The sequence below is a fragment of the Anthonomus grandis genome, chromosome 1 (assembly GCF_022605725.1).
Source record: "Anthonomus grandis grandis chromosome 1, icAntGran1.3, whole genome shotgun sequence".
In the NCBI taxonomy this organism is placed as follows: domain Eukaryota; kingdom Metazoa; phylum Arthropoda; class Insecta; order Coleoptera; family Curculionidae; genus Anthonomus; species Anthonomus grandis.
The window spans coordinates 15,681,916-15,696,099 of record NC_065546.1 but is presented as its reverse complement, the minus strand read 5'-3'; the positions used below and the strand labels follow the sequence as shown (position 1 = coordinate 15,696,099).

At 30.3% G+C, this 14,184-nt stretch overlaps 1 protein-coding gene across 1 annotated transcript in view; it reads right to left on the bottom strand.

Annotated features, from left to right (window-relative positions):
* The window catches only part of LOC126744971 (uncharacterized), a 320,592-nt gene that overhangs the window by 27,889 nt on the left and 278,519 nt on the right, over positions 1 to 14,184 (bottom strand). The window contains 6 exon segments of the mRNA XM_050452602.1: positions 547 to 804; positions 881 to 1,036; positions 3,399 to 3,620; positions 3,676 to 3,880; positions 4,951 to 5,213; positions 5,270 to 5,482. Coding sequence (XP_050308559.1) covers positions 547 to 804; positions 881 to 1,036; positions 3,399 to 3,620; positions 3,676 to 3,880; positions 4,951 to 5,213; positions 5,270 to 5,482 — 1,317 coding nt within the window.

Below are 14,184 nucleotides of genomic sequence, written 5' to 3'. Positions count from 1 at the left end.
TTTAGTTTGTAATAAATCAAATCGAACACTTATACCCCGAACCTATTTTTTGCCTATTTTCTTACTTTATTTTTAAATTCTAATTTGTCTCTTAAAAATTAAAATATTTACGCATTTATGTATTTAGAAACCCTGAATAGGATTTTATATGTATCGAAACGTCGATATGAAAAACAGTTTTTTTAGAAATGTTTATTTTTCCGTAAATATTATCAGAAATCAACAACAGAAATGCTCTACTGCTACTGCAGCCTTAGAAAGTTTAAATAATAAAATAGTCTATTTAAATTTTTACATGTGTATCTGTAACTATATTAGCAGCTTTACCAAGCATAAAACTTTAAATATAGACTTTTGACGAAATTGTAAAACTATATTAAATTATTGTAAATAGTAAAATTAGTTAGGCACAAGTAATATTTAAAGAAAATTGAGAATCAGATAAGTGCCTAAAATTATTAATATAGTTGTAAAATATGCGGAAAAATGGTAAATTGTATTTTAATTTTTCTTGTAAACTCCTAATTAAAAGAATTAAATGGTTACCTTTAACAGTATTTTCTTTTTTTAACTGCATCAAAATATTTCGTTCGTTCTCGTTCGATATTTCCGATTCATCCACACATTCCTGCTTATTTTGGATCATCGAGATCATCCAGTCATCCATACGTTGTTTCATATTTTCTTCAGAGTCCATCCGGTTAACTGCATTTAAATACAGAGTCATATCTTTCCTACTAGGAGTTTTATTAAGCAAATTATTCCCATTCGTCAAACGCTGTTGAAGTCCGTTAGTATATTGCCCTAAGAAAACCATTTAGGTTAGTCAAGTGAGTTTAAAAAATATTTTTTATAAGATTTTAACATCATAAACTCTTACCATTCATATTTTCTATATTGCTAATATCCTCATTGTTACTCGGTTGTACAACACCTTTAAGCAAAGCGGTCTCTTGTTGTTCCCGCATAAATGTTCGCTGCCTTTCCGCCCTCTCTCGACGACGCTTTAAAGCAGGCGTCACCCCAGCTTCGTTAGCTTTAAGCAAAACCACACTAGTTAATTTAAGCAAAACAAGTAAAATAAAAAGCGAAGAGAGCAACGCAGTAAATGTGTAAATTGTAACTTTTCAAATTATAAATAAATAAGTAATTTACTGTTTTTTAAATGGGATAAATAAGTTTGGCAAAATATAATTATTTTGTGGAAAACAAGGATTTTAAATACTACTTAAAAATGACTATAAATTACATACAGGGTGTTCATTTGAAAACTTCCCACCACGGATATCACTCATTGCCCCCGAGGATGATCCCCTTAAAAATTTTAAATGATAAGGGGTATCGAGTAATAGCTTGTTTAAAAGGTCTTTCGAAGTCTTTTATTTTGACGTTTGATTTTTTTAAATCGGTCGATTCGTTTTCGAGAAAATTAGAAAAATCTTTGTTTATCTTAATTTGTTCAGATAGAAAACAAAAACATGAAAATATCAGTTTTTATTTCAATAGGTGTTCAAAATGTTGACCGTTTTTGACCAAACAATGATATAGGCGATGTTCAAATTCCTGACGGACATTTTCAAAAACATGTTGTGGGATATCATGGCAGCTGTCGATGATGCGTTGACAAAGTTCATCCAAACTTTCAGGTTAGGGAGTAAACACAATAGATTTCAAATGACCCTATAGAAAAAAGTCTAACGGCGTTAGATCAGGATTCTATAGGCCCCCTTCGCCCTATCCATTTATCTGGAAACTCGTCGTCTAGCCATTGCCGAACGGGAAGAATATAGTGAGGAGGAGCTCCGTCAAGCTGGGAATATATTTCAGCCACATCAAGTATAGGGTTTCCATTATCATCGATTTGGTTTTTAATGGATTCAGTGATATGCGGATTGATGGTATTTTCTAACATATTCAATTAAATGTCTCCATTTAAATTTCCGTTAATAAATAATGGCCCAATCAGTTTATTTCCTAAAATGTTGGCCCATACATTAATTTTTTGAGGGTACTAGGTATGCCCTTCTACAAATGCATGAGGATTTACATTGCTCCAATATCTACAGTTATGCTTATTAACAAATCCATTTAGATAAAATCTGCAATCAACGCTGAAGCAGATATTCTTTACATGAATAGTATTATCATTAATCGGTTCAGTCATTTTTTCACAACACTCAACTCGCCTATCGAAATCGTCTTCGGTTAACTCTTGCAATATTTTCATTTTGAATGGGAAATTTATGAAGTTTAGTAGCTGTGTGAACAGAGTCTAATGAAATACCAGTGGCAGCAATAATTTTGCGTAATGAAGTATTAGGATTTATTCCAAAATGACCCAAAATTTCAATAGTAGTTTGCCGAGCACAATGATTTTGGGCACCATAAATTAAAATAATTTCCACTCTTTCGGCTAGTGTGTAAACTATTTTGGATGTAAAATCTTCAATTCAACAAATATTTTTTCACTATTTCAAGACCGTCACAAATGTAACTGACGGAAAAATAAATTCTTTATTTTCCTTAGCAACTATAAATAACCAAGCAGGGATAACAATAAATACAGTTCGCCCAGGATATCTGTATTAATGAAAAGAATGCGGAAAAAAAATCAGGTTGTTATTTAGTTTTTTCCACGTCTAATCTTCGGAATTGCTGTTTATGTTGGTAATTTTCGTTTTAAAATATAAACGAATTGTAGATTTGGCAAACCCTACCGGGCAACATTTTGAACACTTATTGATATAAAAACTGATATTTTCATGTTTTTGTTTTCTATCTGAACAAATTAAGATAAACAAACATTTTTCTAATTTTCTCAAAAACGAATCGACCAATTTAAAAAATCAAACTTCAAAATAAAAGACTTCGAAAGACCTTTTAAACAAGCTATTAATCGATACCCCTTGCCGTTTAAAATTTTTAAGGGGATGACCCTGGGGGGAGAGGGTGAAAGGGGGTGAAGTAATCTTAGGTTAGAAAGTTGTCCCCCTTCACAAACCTTTTGACATATTTCGGAGTTTTTTTTTAAACAGCGGTTTTCGATAAATCCGTGGTGGGAAGTTTTCAAATGAACACCCTGTATAATTTAAAATAAAGGAAAATATCTTTAGTTATCTTTATAATGAACCTACAAAACCGATCCTATATCAATGTTTACCATAATTTTACATCTAAAAATTTACTACGTGTTAAAAGTGACAAATTTTATTTACAAACAAAACATAAATTACAAAACCCTAATTCCTAGAGTCGATAAAGTGTGACCCTTATGTTTATTTCCTGCCTATAAAGTTTTGTATTTCAAAGGGCAAATTACATACTTTTAAGCATATATAAATAGCCATTTAGTAAATAAGACCTGCCAAACTTGTAATCACTATTTAAAAAGAGCATACCTTTGTTGCTATCCTTATAACTGCCATTCAACTGCGAATTATTGACTTCTGAAGAACTTGAGGACTCATCGTACTCTTCTTGTTTAATATGATTGTTGTTATTCTTTGGAGTAAAGCCTCCATAAACCGGAGTTGTACCCGTCGAATGTCTTCTGCTTTTTCGCCTTTCTGTTGTGCCTGTCAACGACTTTCTTGATCGTAACGTTTTCTTTAGGTTCTCATCTGTAAGGAAATTTAAACTTAGTATTTTATAATTATTCAAAAAAAACCAAATTACCTAATACTCTTATTGGTGTTCCAATTCCCTTTTCCTCTCCATCTTCATACTGCAAGACTGCTTCGTAAATTTGGAATTGCTGCAAGAGATCCAAGTCAGTTCCTGGCTTTGACATATACCGTTGAATTATGCTTTCCATTCCTTGCTCCTCCAAAAAGTCTACCTGGTCGTAGTAGGTATCTTGATCAGGGACACCATTAAGAATCTAAAGTAATGGGACCGTATGAATTAACAATGTTAGATAAGATAGATTCAATTTTTTTGAATTATTATTTTACCACAAGACTATTAAAACACTTCTTGGGTTAAAAAGTAACGAAAATATAAAAAAAAACGAGCGCTAGCCAAGGCTGTCTCAAAGAAAACTAGAGCCATTTAAACTTGCGTCCATAGTTTGTTTGGCAATTATTGGCTTACTTTACTCAGTGAAATGTCATAAAACCAAGGTTTTTAGAAAGGTTTTAACACTGTTGAGCATAGTATTGATTCCAAAATCATTAACTCTATTTGTGTGTCCTAAAGGCTAAAGGACTCACAATAACTACTTCGTTATTAAAATTATTTATGTTCTGCTCTATTAGAGGCAACAGTACTTCGTGGAGCTTAATACCGGATACCGGTCTTACGGTCAAGTTTATAAGAACTAAGGAATTATTTTAACAATAACAACTTTTTAACACTCTAGTGAGAAAAATGCCGCAAAAGGGACATAAAAGAACTTTTTATCATATATGAGATAGCTATGTCGGTATAAGCAGTCTGCTAGATCTTGAAATATTCAAAAAGAAATATATATGAGGTGCCTTACTTAGCCTATGTATTGACAAAAGCCTAACTTAGGAATAGGAAAGAAAAGAAAAATAGATAATTCTACAGGGTAAAATAAGTTGATTATACTTTAATGCACTCAACATATATCGTAATTATACATATAAAAAAACCTCCAAAAATTCTATTAAGGAGAGCTATCAAAAAAGATTCTACCTTCGAGGTATCGAGTATGTTGCAACTTCAAAAATAAGCATTGTCATCTCTGAAACTATAAAAAACATAAGGTTTTTTTCATGGCTCTTTTTTAATCTGACATGATGATCTTATGGGCGTCTTGTTGAATCGTACTGCTAAAGCGACAAAAGTAAACACCAGAAACTGACATTCATGTTACTCTATGGCTTAGAAAAACTAGTGTCGAATTTACGGTAGAAGCCAAATTGTTTTATGGCACGTTTTTTTTTTTATAAATAATAATTTTAAACGAATTAAATAATTCCTTACTTTATTAACTAGAGTTGAAGCATAAATCAGCAATTCCCCATCAGCAGAATCAAAGTCCTTAAGTAGTTTCATAATATTGTAATACGGTAGAACCCCTTGCCAGTTATCTACAGCATGTATAGCCTTTACCAAAAGCATACAATTTGAATCGGTATATTCTACGAAAACTAGTAGTAACTTCAAAGCAGTCTTAACAACTAATCGAAACTTGGATGAAATTAGACTGTACAGCCACTGAATTGTTTCGTTGTGATCCATCACACCTAAAAATTAGAATTTAAATTCAAGCAAAAAATTTATCAACTGAGCCTAAACTTACCATTCATTCCATCTACGTAAAGCATGACTTGACCCAGGGCTCTGAGTATATAGTTCTGATAATTCTGATCTGCAACAGAGCCGACTTTAATGAGGCAGGCCAGGCCACCATTTTGAACGAATTCATGAACCAAATCTTTATCCTCTTGAAATATTTGTTTTAAGGAAAATAGTGCTCGTCGCAGCTCTCGACCTTCAGAATTAGATAATTTTTCTGAAAAACAAAAAAGGAAACGAAATTAATTAAATTAACCATGAGAAAAGATGTACGAAAATTAAATAATAAGACATGGTGTTCGGTTTAATTAATGCACGTAAAGATAAAGCTAGTAGAGGTAAAGGATATTTTTTCTGCTAATACTTTTTTTTAGATCGGAAATTTAGTCTTAATTTTTGGTTTATTAAAATTTTTTGAAAACTATTGTTTTAATTTCTGTAAACCTTTATCATTGAATAAATTTTTAGATTTATTTTAATAAGTAAATAATTTGATTTAGGTAATTGTTATATCTATCCTTTAAGGTTTACTGTAAAATATAAATTATACAGATCGTGTTATCGTGAGCTACGTATTACCCAAAATAATGGCAACACCGCTTGGTTGCGGCTTGCAGGCGGCGGAATTTTTCGTTGTTATTTTTTGAACCGGGAGTCAGCAGACCTCACTTTGCTGTGTTACTGCACGTTGCATTAATAATTTTTGAGCGTTATTTTCGAGTTTTTTTCACTATTGCTGTTTATACCCCTTCCAAAAAAGTTCAAATAATTAAAGGGTTTTATGGAGGCAATTCGGCAGTACAATGTAGAGATTTGTTTTCAGTGACATTTGAGAATAGACCGATTCCTTGTGCAAAAACGGTTTTAAAATATGGTACATAAATATACATGGTATACAAATTTTGAGACATCTTTTTGTCTTCAAGATTGTAAAAAATGCCACACAAAACGTCAAGAACCACCTGTTGAAGTGGTTCAGGTTATAGAACGGCGGGAAGAAATAGTTTGCAGTACCCTAGAACTTGATTCGACTAGAAGGTCCACTAGAAGTGTTAGAGAGGAACTGGGAATAAGCATTAAAACTATTGCTCGTATCTGGAAAAAATATGGGTACAAATGTTTCAAGTATTCAAAAACTCAGGACATATTTCCTGACGACCAGTGGCGAAGAATGGAATTTTGTGAAACCATGATGGAAAAGGCAAATGAAAATGAATATTTTTTAAAAAATATTTTATATTCTGATGAATGTTCTTTTCCATTACATGGCAAACACAATCCGTTCATTGTTCGTTATTGGTCTCAGGAAAACGAGCACAGAAGTTTTCAGTTTCGTACCCAGTATCCTCAGAAATTAAATGTTTGGGCAGGTATTTTGGGCGACAATGTTATAGGGCCAATTTTTATTGATGGCACTTTAAACGCTCAAAAGTACCTTGAGTTGCTGCAAAACCAAGTTTTTCCTGCCATTCAGATCCTACCTGATGTAGACCTGGGATCGGTTTATTTTCAGCAAGATGGCTGTCCTGCTCATAATGCGGCTAGGGTAAAAGAATTTTTAAGAAATACTTTTCCTAACCGCCTTATTAGTGGGACTGGCCATATTAAATGGTCTCCTAGATCTTCAGATTTGTCTCCAAATGACTTTTATCTGAGCGGTTACCTTAAGCAGACCATTTACAAGCATGAATTTAGTAGGCCAACAAATTTAGAGGAGTTGCGAAATAAAATTGTAGAAGGTGCCAATTCCATTTTACCTGAAACTCTTTTGGAGGTGCGAAATAGCTTTTACGATAGGTTAAGTTTTTGTTTAGCGAAAGAAGGCGGTTTATTTGAGCCTTTTATTTAAAAAATTATATGTTGTTAAGTTTGTTTATTAAAGTTTTATGTCTGATTTTTTATTATATTTTTATCAGAGTTGATATTTTATTAGAATAACGTTTTAATTTTCATTATGCAAAACACAGCATATTAAACATTTTAAGATTACAATTCTATGCGGGTTTTACACATTGTCATGTCTGTGAAGCCCGCATTAGAATAAATATTTTAAAAATGCCTGGATTTTCGCGTAATATTTTGGGACATTTTGTCGCCAAACGAAGCAGCTCCCACAAAAGTCAGATGTTTACTAATCCCGTTCTCGGGCCGGCCGGGGCGGTGCTCTGTCGCAGGCACTCGTACATGCGTGACGTTGCAAAACTTCGTCTCTATGCGGTTTCCTATAAGTAACAAACGAAAACACGATCTGTATATACCTAAATAATTAGTTTAAATTAGTATATTTTCCTTTATTTCTAGATCTCATGTATAGGAGCACAGGAAATATAGGAATGGTTTGTTGCAAATAAAACATAAACTTAATAATAATTAACTTAACATCTGAACTTCTTAGTTAGCAAAACTCAAATAGATCTTCCACAGGATAAATGTGTGAAGTTTTTGTGCATATTTCGCAAGTTAGGAACTTAAAAGAAAATGCACATAATTCAACTGGTCTTTAATTTATCAGTAATAACTTATCTGATAAGAAGCTTATCCAGGACTGTATCTTCAAATATGCATCAATATGCTACTTGTAACAATTTAGATATTTTGCCGGCGATTTAAATTATTTTGATTATTTGTGTATATGAGTTTATTAATTTTATTTGATTAGTATTTAAGTATTATGGTACTAAGTTTAAAGATTTGCATTTCCTATAAAGAATTTTTCTAACTTGTAGAAACATTTTATGTAATACTTAAACTATCAATTAAGTAAACTAAGCTAAATTACATAATAATTTAAAATACTGTATTAACGTAAATTAAGTGAATATTTACATTTACATGAAACATTTAGAGTATTCGTCTAAGTCACTTTTAAGTCTCTGGTATCTTTTTTTTTATTAATATGAATTTTTATTTTAAAAAGTTTTGATCACAAAAAAATTATTGTTTTTTTATTGTCAGATAGCTTGAACTTATTATTGCTGTTTTTAAAGCAAAAATAATATATTAGTAATAGACCAAAGAAATCCTTTAAAAAAAGTATTAAAAAAAATAAGAGTTGTAAATTATAAATTTAGTATGTTGTTTTAGCGACCCAGTTCAATTGTGTTAATTTTTAAGGGTTAAGTTAGAGGTGGGGTCAATTAAAAGGTAACGTATATTATAAATATTCGACAAATCTTAAAAAAAACAATAACGAATACAATAATAAGATGGTGCTTTTCTTGTATAATTTTTGAAACTGCACCAAGCACTAGTAAAATAATTAAACTATTTTATACTAAATAGATAAAAAAATATAGTTTAACCAAAAATGACGTTTTTATTATATGATTTGGAAAACTCCTCTAAAACAATTTTTTTGAAATGAAACGGAAAGTTGGAATAGTTCTTTTGTTTAGATCCTCATCTCAGTATTCAATCGCTAACTCACGGCACATGGATTTATATTTTTTTTATTTTGATTTCTACAACCCTCCTCAATTAAAATCATTTTCTAATATAAATAATATTTAAAACATTTTTTTCGAATTAAAAAAAAAAATAATCAACATCTAAAACAAAGATTTGCCTGTACACCCGCAAGATATTTGCCTTTCCCGTCGCCAGCACAATGTAAAAACCAAACAATGATTTGAAATTTTTGACTTGCTATGTTTGTTAAATTACAGGTTTTCTATAAAGCGTAAGCGTAGTTCTACTTGTTCAGTCTCTATCTTATACCTGTGGTTAAAGAATTTAAACCTGATGGATTAAGTTACCGAATGCAATCCACTTTAAGAAAATGACTCTTTACATATATAGTTCTATAATTAAAACATTTTTCTACGATTGTAAACGATTTCATCTAAATAACTTCTATTTCATTTATATATTATTTTTTGCTAATTTTTATAGTAACTATAGACTATATTATAGGGCATTTCATAGAAACAATAACTTTTATTTCTGTTTATCCCATAAATGACATATAAATGTTATTTACTGTTAAATAAAGTAGAGCGTTGGATTTTTTTCGCAGAACTTGTTGCTAATAAATTATTAATTGCCGAATAAAACAAGACTCTCCGGTGACTTTAGAAGTCAAGTTTCCCCTTACAGCCTTTGGAAACATAATAAAGTATTTATTTTGCAAAAAGCATTTTATCATTTAAATAACTTTTTAAGTTGTACTGATAATACATTTTTCTTTTACTCATTGTAATTTTCGTTTAGTTTTATTTTAGGTTATGTAAATTATTTTCAAAATTTCGCAGCTTCTTTTACCAATAATTTCTATTAAAAGTATTGATCGATTGATTGAAATTTATATATGTAGAGAACATTGGTAAGCAAACATTCTGAACTAATAAAATTCTAGCATAACTTAAAAGAATACGATTTCATATTTTATGCATTATATAACTTAATATAAGGGACAGGTAGGAGCTTATTATATTTATATTAGGATTTGGTATATATAGGCACACAACGACAGGTATGACACTACATAGAAAAAAATATATTTTTTCTATTTAAAGAGGAGTAATATGTCTGAAAACATATCTACCGCTACTGTGTAATATGCCTTTAAAACACTAGAGTAGGAGAACAGCTATTAATATCAGTAAAAAGAGACTGAACAATCAAATGAGACAATACTTCCAAAGACTAACGCAAGTAATTTATAGAGCTATATAGAGTCTATATTATCATATAAAAAAAATAAATCGTTATTAATTTGGCATTATGACGGATCTGTAAATCGTTAAAAACCATAATAAAGAATTTAGTATACTTATTAATATCTGGGACATTGGGATCGTAAACAAAGAGAGATAAAAAAACATAAGCCTTTAGAAAAGAACTAATTTAGGATTAAGGGCATAAGAATGGCTTAAAAAATTAACAAAAAATTGTATTACTGCAGATAAAACGAGCTATGGTACTACGAGATCCTGTGAGAAACAAAAAAACTAAGAACAAAAGTTAATCACTCAAGTTGTGGTGGGTGAGCAATATAATAGCAATAACAGAACTATCAATATTATGATTTCGAGATGAAGATGGAATAATAATTAGAATGACATATACAAACAAATATTTTAGAAGTTTTTTAGAAATACATTGTAAACGAGTAAATGTATATAACTCATAGAATTATTAAATATTTCAAAATATACCTAAGACATTTATTTATGTGGAAATATATTATGTAGATAGTTATATACGATATATTTTATTATTTCAAAAGTTTTTAAATAAATATATCTGCCTGTAATACAAAAAACATAGTAAGTAAATATTTATAAATTTTGTATCTACTCATATATAGATATTGTATCAAAATTCAGTTTTTCTCATACCCTCTATATTATAAAGAATATATAAAATAAAAAACAAGGTAAATAACTTTAGATCCTGTAGTTAGACAAGTTAAAGAAAACATTGCAGAAATAAAATCGCTTAATCCCCTTTAACCTATGACATATGGACGTGCTAGGGAAAACATTAGAAGGGCATAGACTAATAAGCAATCCTAATAATACCAGATAGCCAAGCCACCCTAAGGGCCTTATCGAACCCTACGGTTACATCAAAGCTGGTTTGGGAATACCTTATGGAATTAAATAGAGACCATAATTCAGTTAGTCTTATATGGATTACAGGACATACAGGTATTCCAGGAAATTGAAAAGCCGATAAGCTTAAAGAAAAAAAGCTTTTGCAAGAAAAGGCTCTACAGCACCTTATATCGGACTAGAACCTGTACTGGGAGTGCCAAAAAGCCCACTCCGAAGTGAGATCAGAGAGTGGGTGAAAACAAAACAACAAGCTCATTGGACAGAAATTAGACAGCTGAAGAGGAAAAACATCTTTATAAACTTTAAAATAGACAAAAAAATGAGTAGAGACCTTCTTGCATTTGGAAGGAACAAACTCAGAACATTTATAGGTATCAAAATGGGTCACATGGCAGTTAAAAAACACTTGAACATAATAAGAGTACATAATGGAGATATTAACCGCCGATTGAGCCAAAAGGAATCAGAAATAGTCAACAAATATTTGGGAGAGACACACTGAACCCAGAAGCAATAGGTACCACAGCAGCAAAAGACTTGTACCGGCTGGTACAGGGCAGCGAGGTGCCAGGCTGGGTAGTATAGATGTATATCGGGGTGAACACAATAAGCCTTTAGGCTATGGTGTATTTGGGCATAATGGACGAACCCCAAGAGAAAAAAAACCTATGAACTTTTTGTGGAAAGCAGCAAACATAAATAAAATTGAAATTAAAGCATAATCTAACAGCATACGACATTCCATGTATTTAAAAAACAAACTATATAATTGAATAATGCATTAATAGGGACATAAATCTAAAACTATACTGGATTGTTAAATATTAACAAGTTTTTAAAATATATACTTAATAAAACAAAGCCTTTATATTACCAACCCTGTAGATCTAAATAGGTTATTACATACAAAAAGTCTTGAAGCACATACAAACAAGTAATTGCAAAGCACAGTGGGTATCCTACCATTAGCGAAGATTGACAAGAAAAACATATCTACTGGATAGGAATCAAAAGGCAAGATAATGACGAAAAAAACCTAATATTGACTTGTCATTGAGATTAATAATGAAAATACTTAGCAAGGCTCTAGAAATAGCCTCTTAGTTTTTTAAAAATAGTTTCTTTGTAAAATAGTAATTAAGGTTGATTTAGAATCTTAAATTACATACACTTGCACAATAGCGGCTAAGTTATTCGCTCTAGAGATCTAAATGGCCACTGCTTCAATTTGAGTCAAACAATCGATACAATTTAAATCGGGATTTTGTAATCTTAGCCGGGTTAACAGGTGTTAAGGTAAAGCAAAAGGCAATGCTCTTTCACGTTTTATACAAATTGGCGGCATAATTTTCAACCTTTTGTGTTTCGACCACGCCTAAAGGGTATCCATATACGTAACGTGGTTGTTTATTACAAGATAAAAGGTTTGTTTTGGTTTTATTTAAAACCGCTAGTAAGAGAACTGTTATGATTGGATATTTAAATTGGCTACTTAGTTGTTTGACGAAAGGTGAGAAGCTTTTGATTTACTATATATATCTGTATGTATATATAAGAAGAAATATAAACTTATTGTCAGGTTTTAAAACTTATTAGTCTGTGACTAATAAAACTCATTTGTTTTTTGAAGATATATTTGTGGTTCCTTTTATTTACAATTTTTAATTAGGATGAAGTAATTGTTTTTATATATAAACATACTCTTTCATTCTCTTATTGGATCTAAAGAAGTCATTGAAATATATGATGAAATATTGAAAAAGAAACAAACATGTGTTATTAGTCACAGACCGCTACCGGACAAAAACTTTGTATTTCTTTAAATAGTACCATCGAGAGCCAAACCTTTTATTATTATATATATTGCATAATAAAATAAGTATAAGAATATTAATGTTTAAAATATTATTACAATATTAAAATACCCACTCTTGCAAATATTTAGTATTAACTTATTTTTATTTTAGAGTTCCTAAATTTAAAAGCAAATGGTTAACTATATTTTTAATTATTACCTGAGTAAATTAAAAGATAAAAACAGCTTTGAATTTCGGCAATTTATAAATAAATTGCACTCTTTCAACTATTTAAACTACTAACTACTACGTCGAATGATATTCTCTGATTCAATAACAGATTAGAGAAAATGAAAAATCAAAATTCTTAACTTGAAAAGGAACATTAAAAAAATTCTAGTCGAAAGCACAAGGCTGTAGATTATTAATTAAAAATATAATTAAGAAAAATTAGCATAAAACGATGCTACCAGAAATTTTAATAATATAAATATGTTTTTTTATTCGCATTATTTTTAAAGGGCAAATTTAACATATATTTCAATCAAATTAAAGTTATTTTTTAAGCTTACATTTTTGTGATAAAGCAGATATTTAAATCTTAAGAATAAATATTTTCTTTTAAGGACTAGTAAGTTTTTAAAGAAGTCGCCTATCTATATCACAAATTAAAAAAATTAAACGATAACTCATGTAGGAGTACCTAGCAGAGTAAAAGCTAAATATTATAGTTTCTTCAGAATCCAAAACACAAATTATATATCGTTTTAAAACAAAAGAAAAACAGGAAATCTATAATAAATTCATAGGAAACCGCAGTGTGCAAAAAAGGGAGACCGTAGTCAGGTAACAAATTCTAAATAAATATCTTTACTTAAGGTGAACTCTAAAATATTCGAAAGAGAATTCTTTAAAACAGACAATTTGTTCACAAATTTGATCACTGAGTTTTTAATTTCTAAGATATATTGAACTGATTCGAAGATCCAGTCTATTCAAGTATGAAAAACTCCTGCATCTATATTTCATGTTAATAAAGATACACAATAACATATCGTCCTATTTATTATATTGACCTTAAAGTCTGATATTATTTTTTTAAGACAGTATTTTGGATATATTATAATAAAAGGATATAATTAATTACGTTTTCGTTGATATTTTACGTCTTTTGATGGTTTGGTAATTTCTTTCATTTTGGTATGAGCTTAACCTTTGGCCTTTATAATTGCCACAGTACTGGTTTTCTAACAAGATCCAAATATTCTTGTGAAGCTCCATCTTATCTCACGGACTAGCTCTCTTAAATATTCTCATTTAGTAATTGATATCTGTCTGTCGCTGCTTATCTGTATCTCAAGAGGTGTTTAGGCAACTATAACCTGGTAGATACATATTTAAGTTCTAGGGGATTTAAGAGCAGAGCTATGGTTAAATATTCACCTGAAATTTATAGCTTTTACACTAGATTGCTTAAAAAGGATAAACTTCTATTCTGCATTGAGCTTCCATTTTTTTATTGCCTCACTAGTCAACTTATCATAAGGTAAATAACCAATTATTGA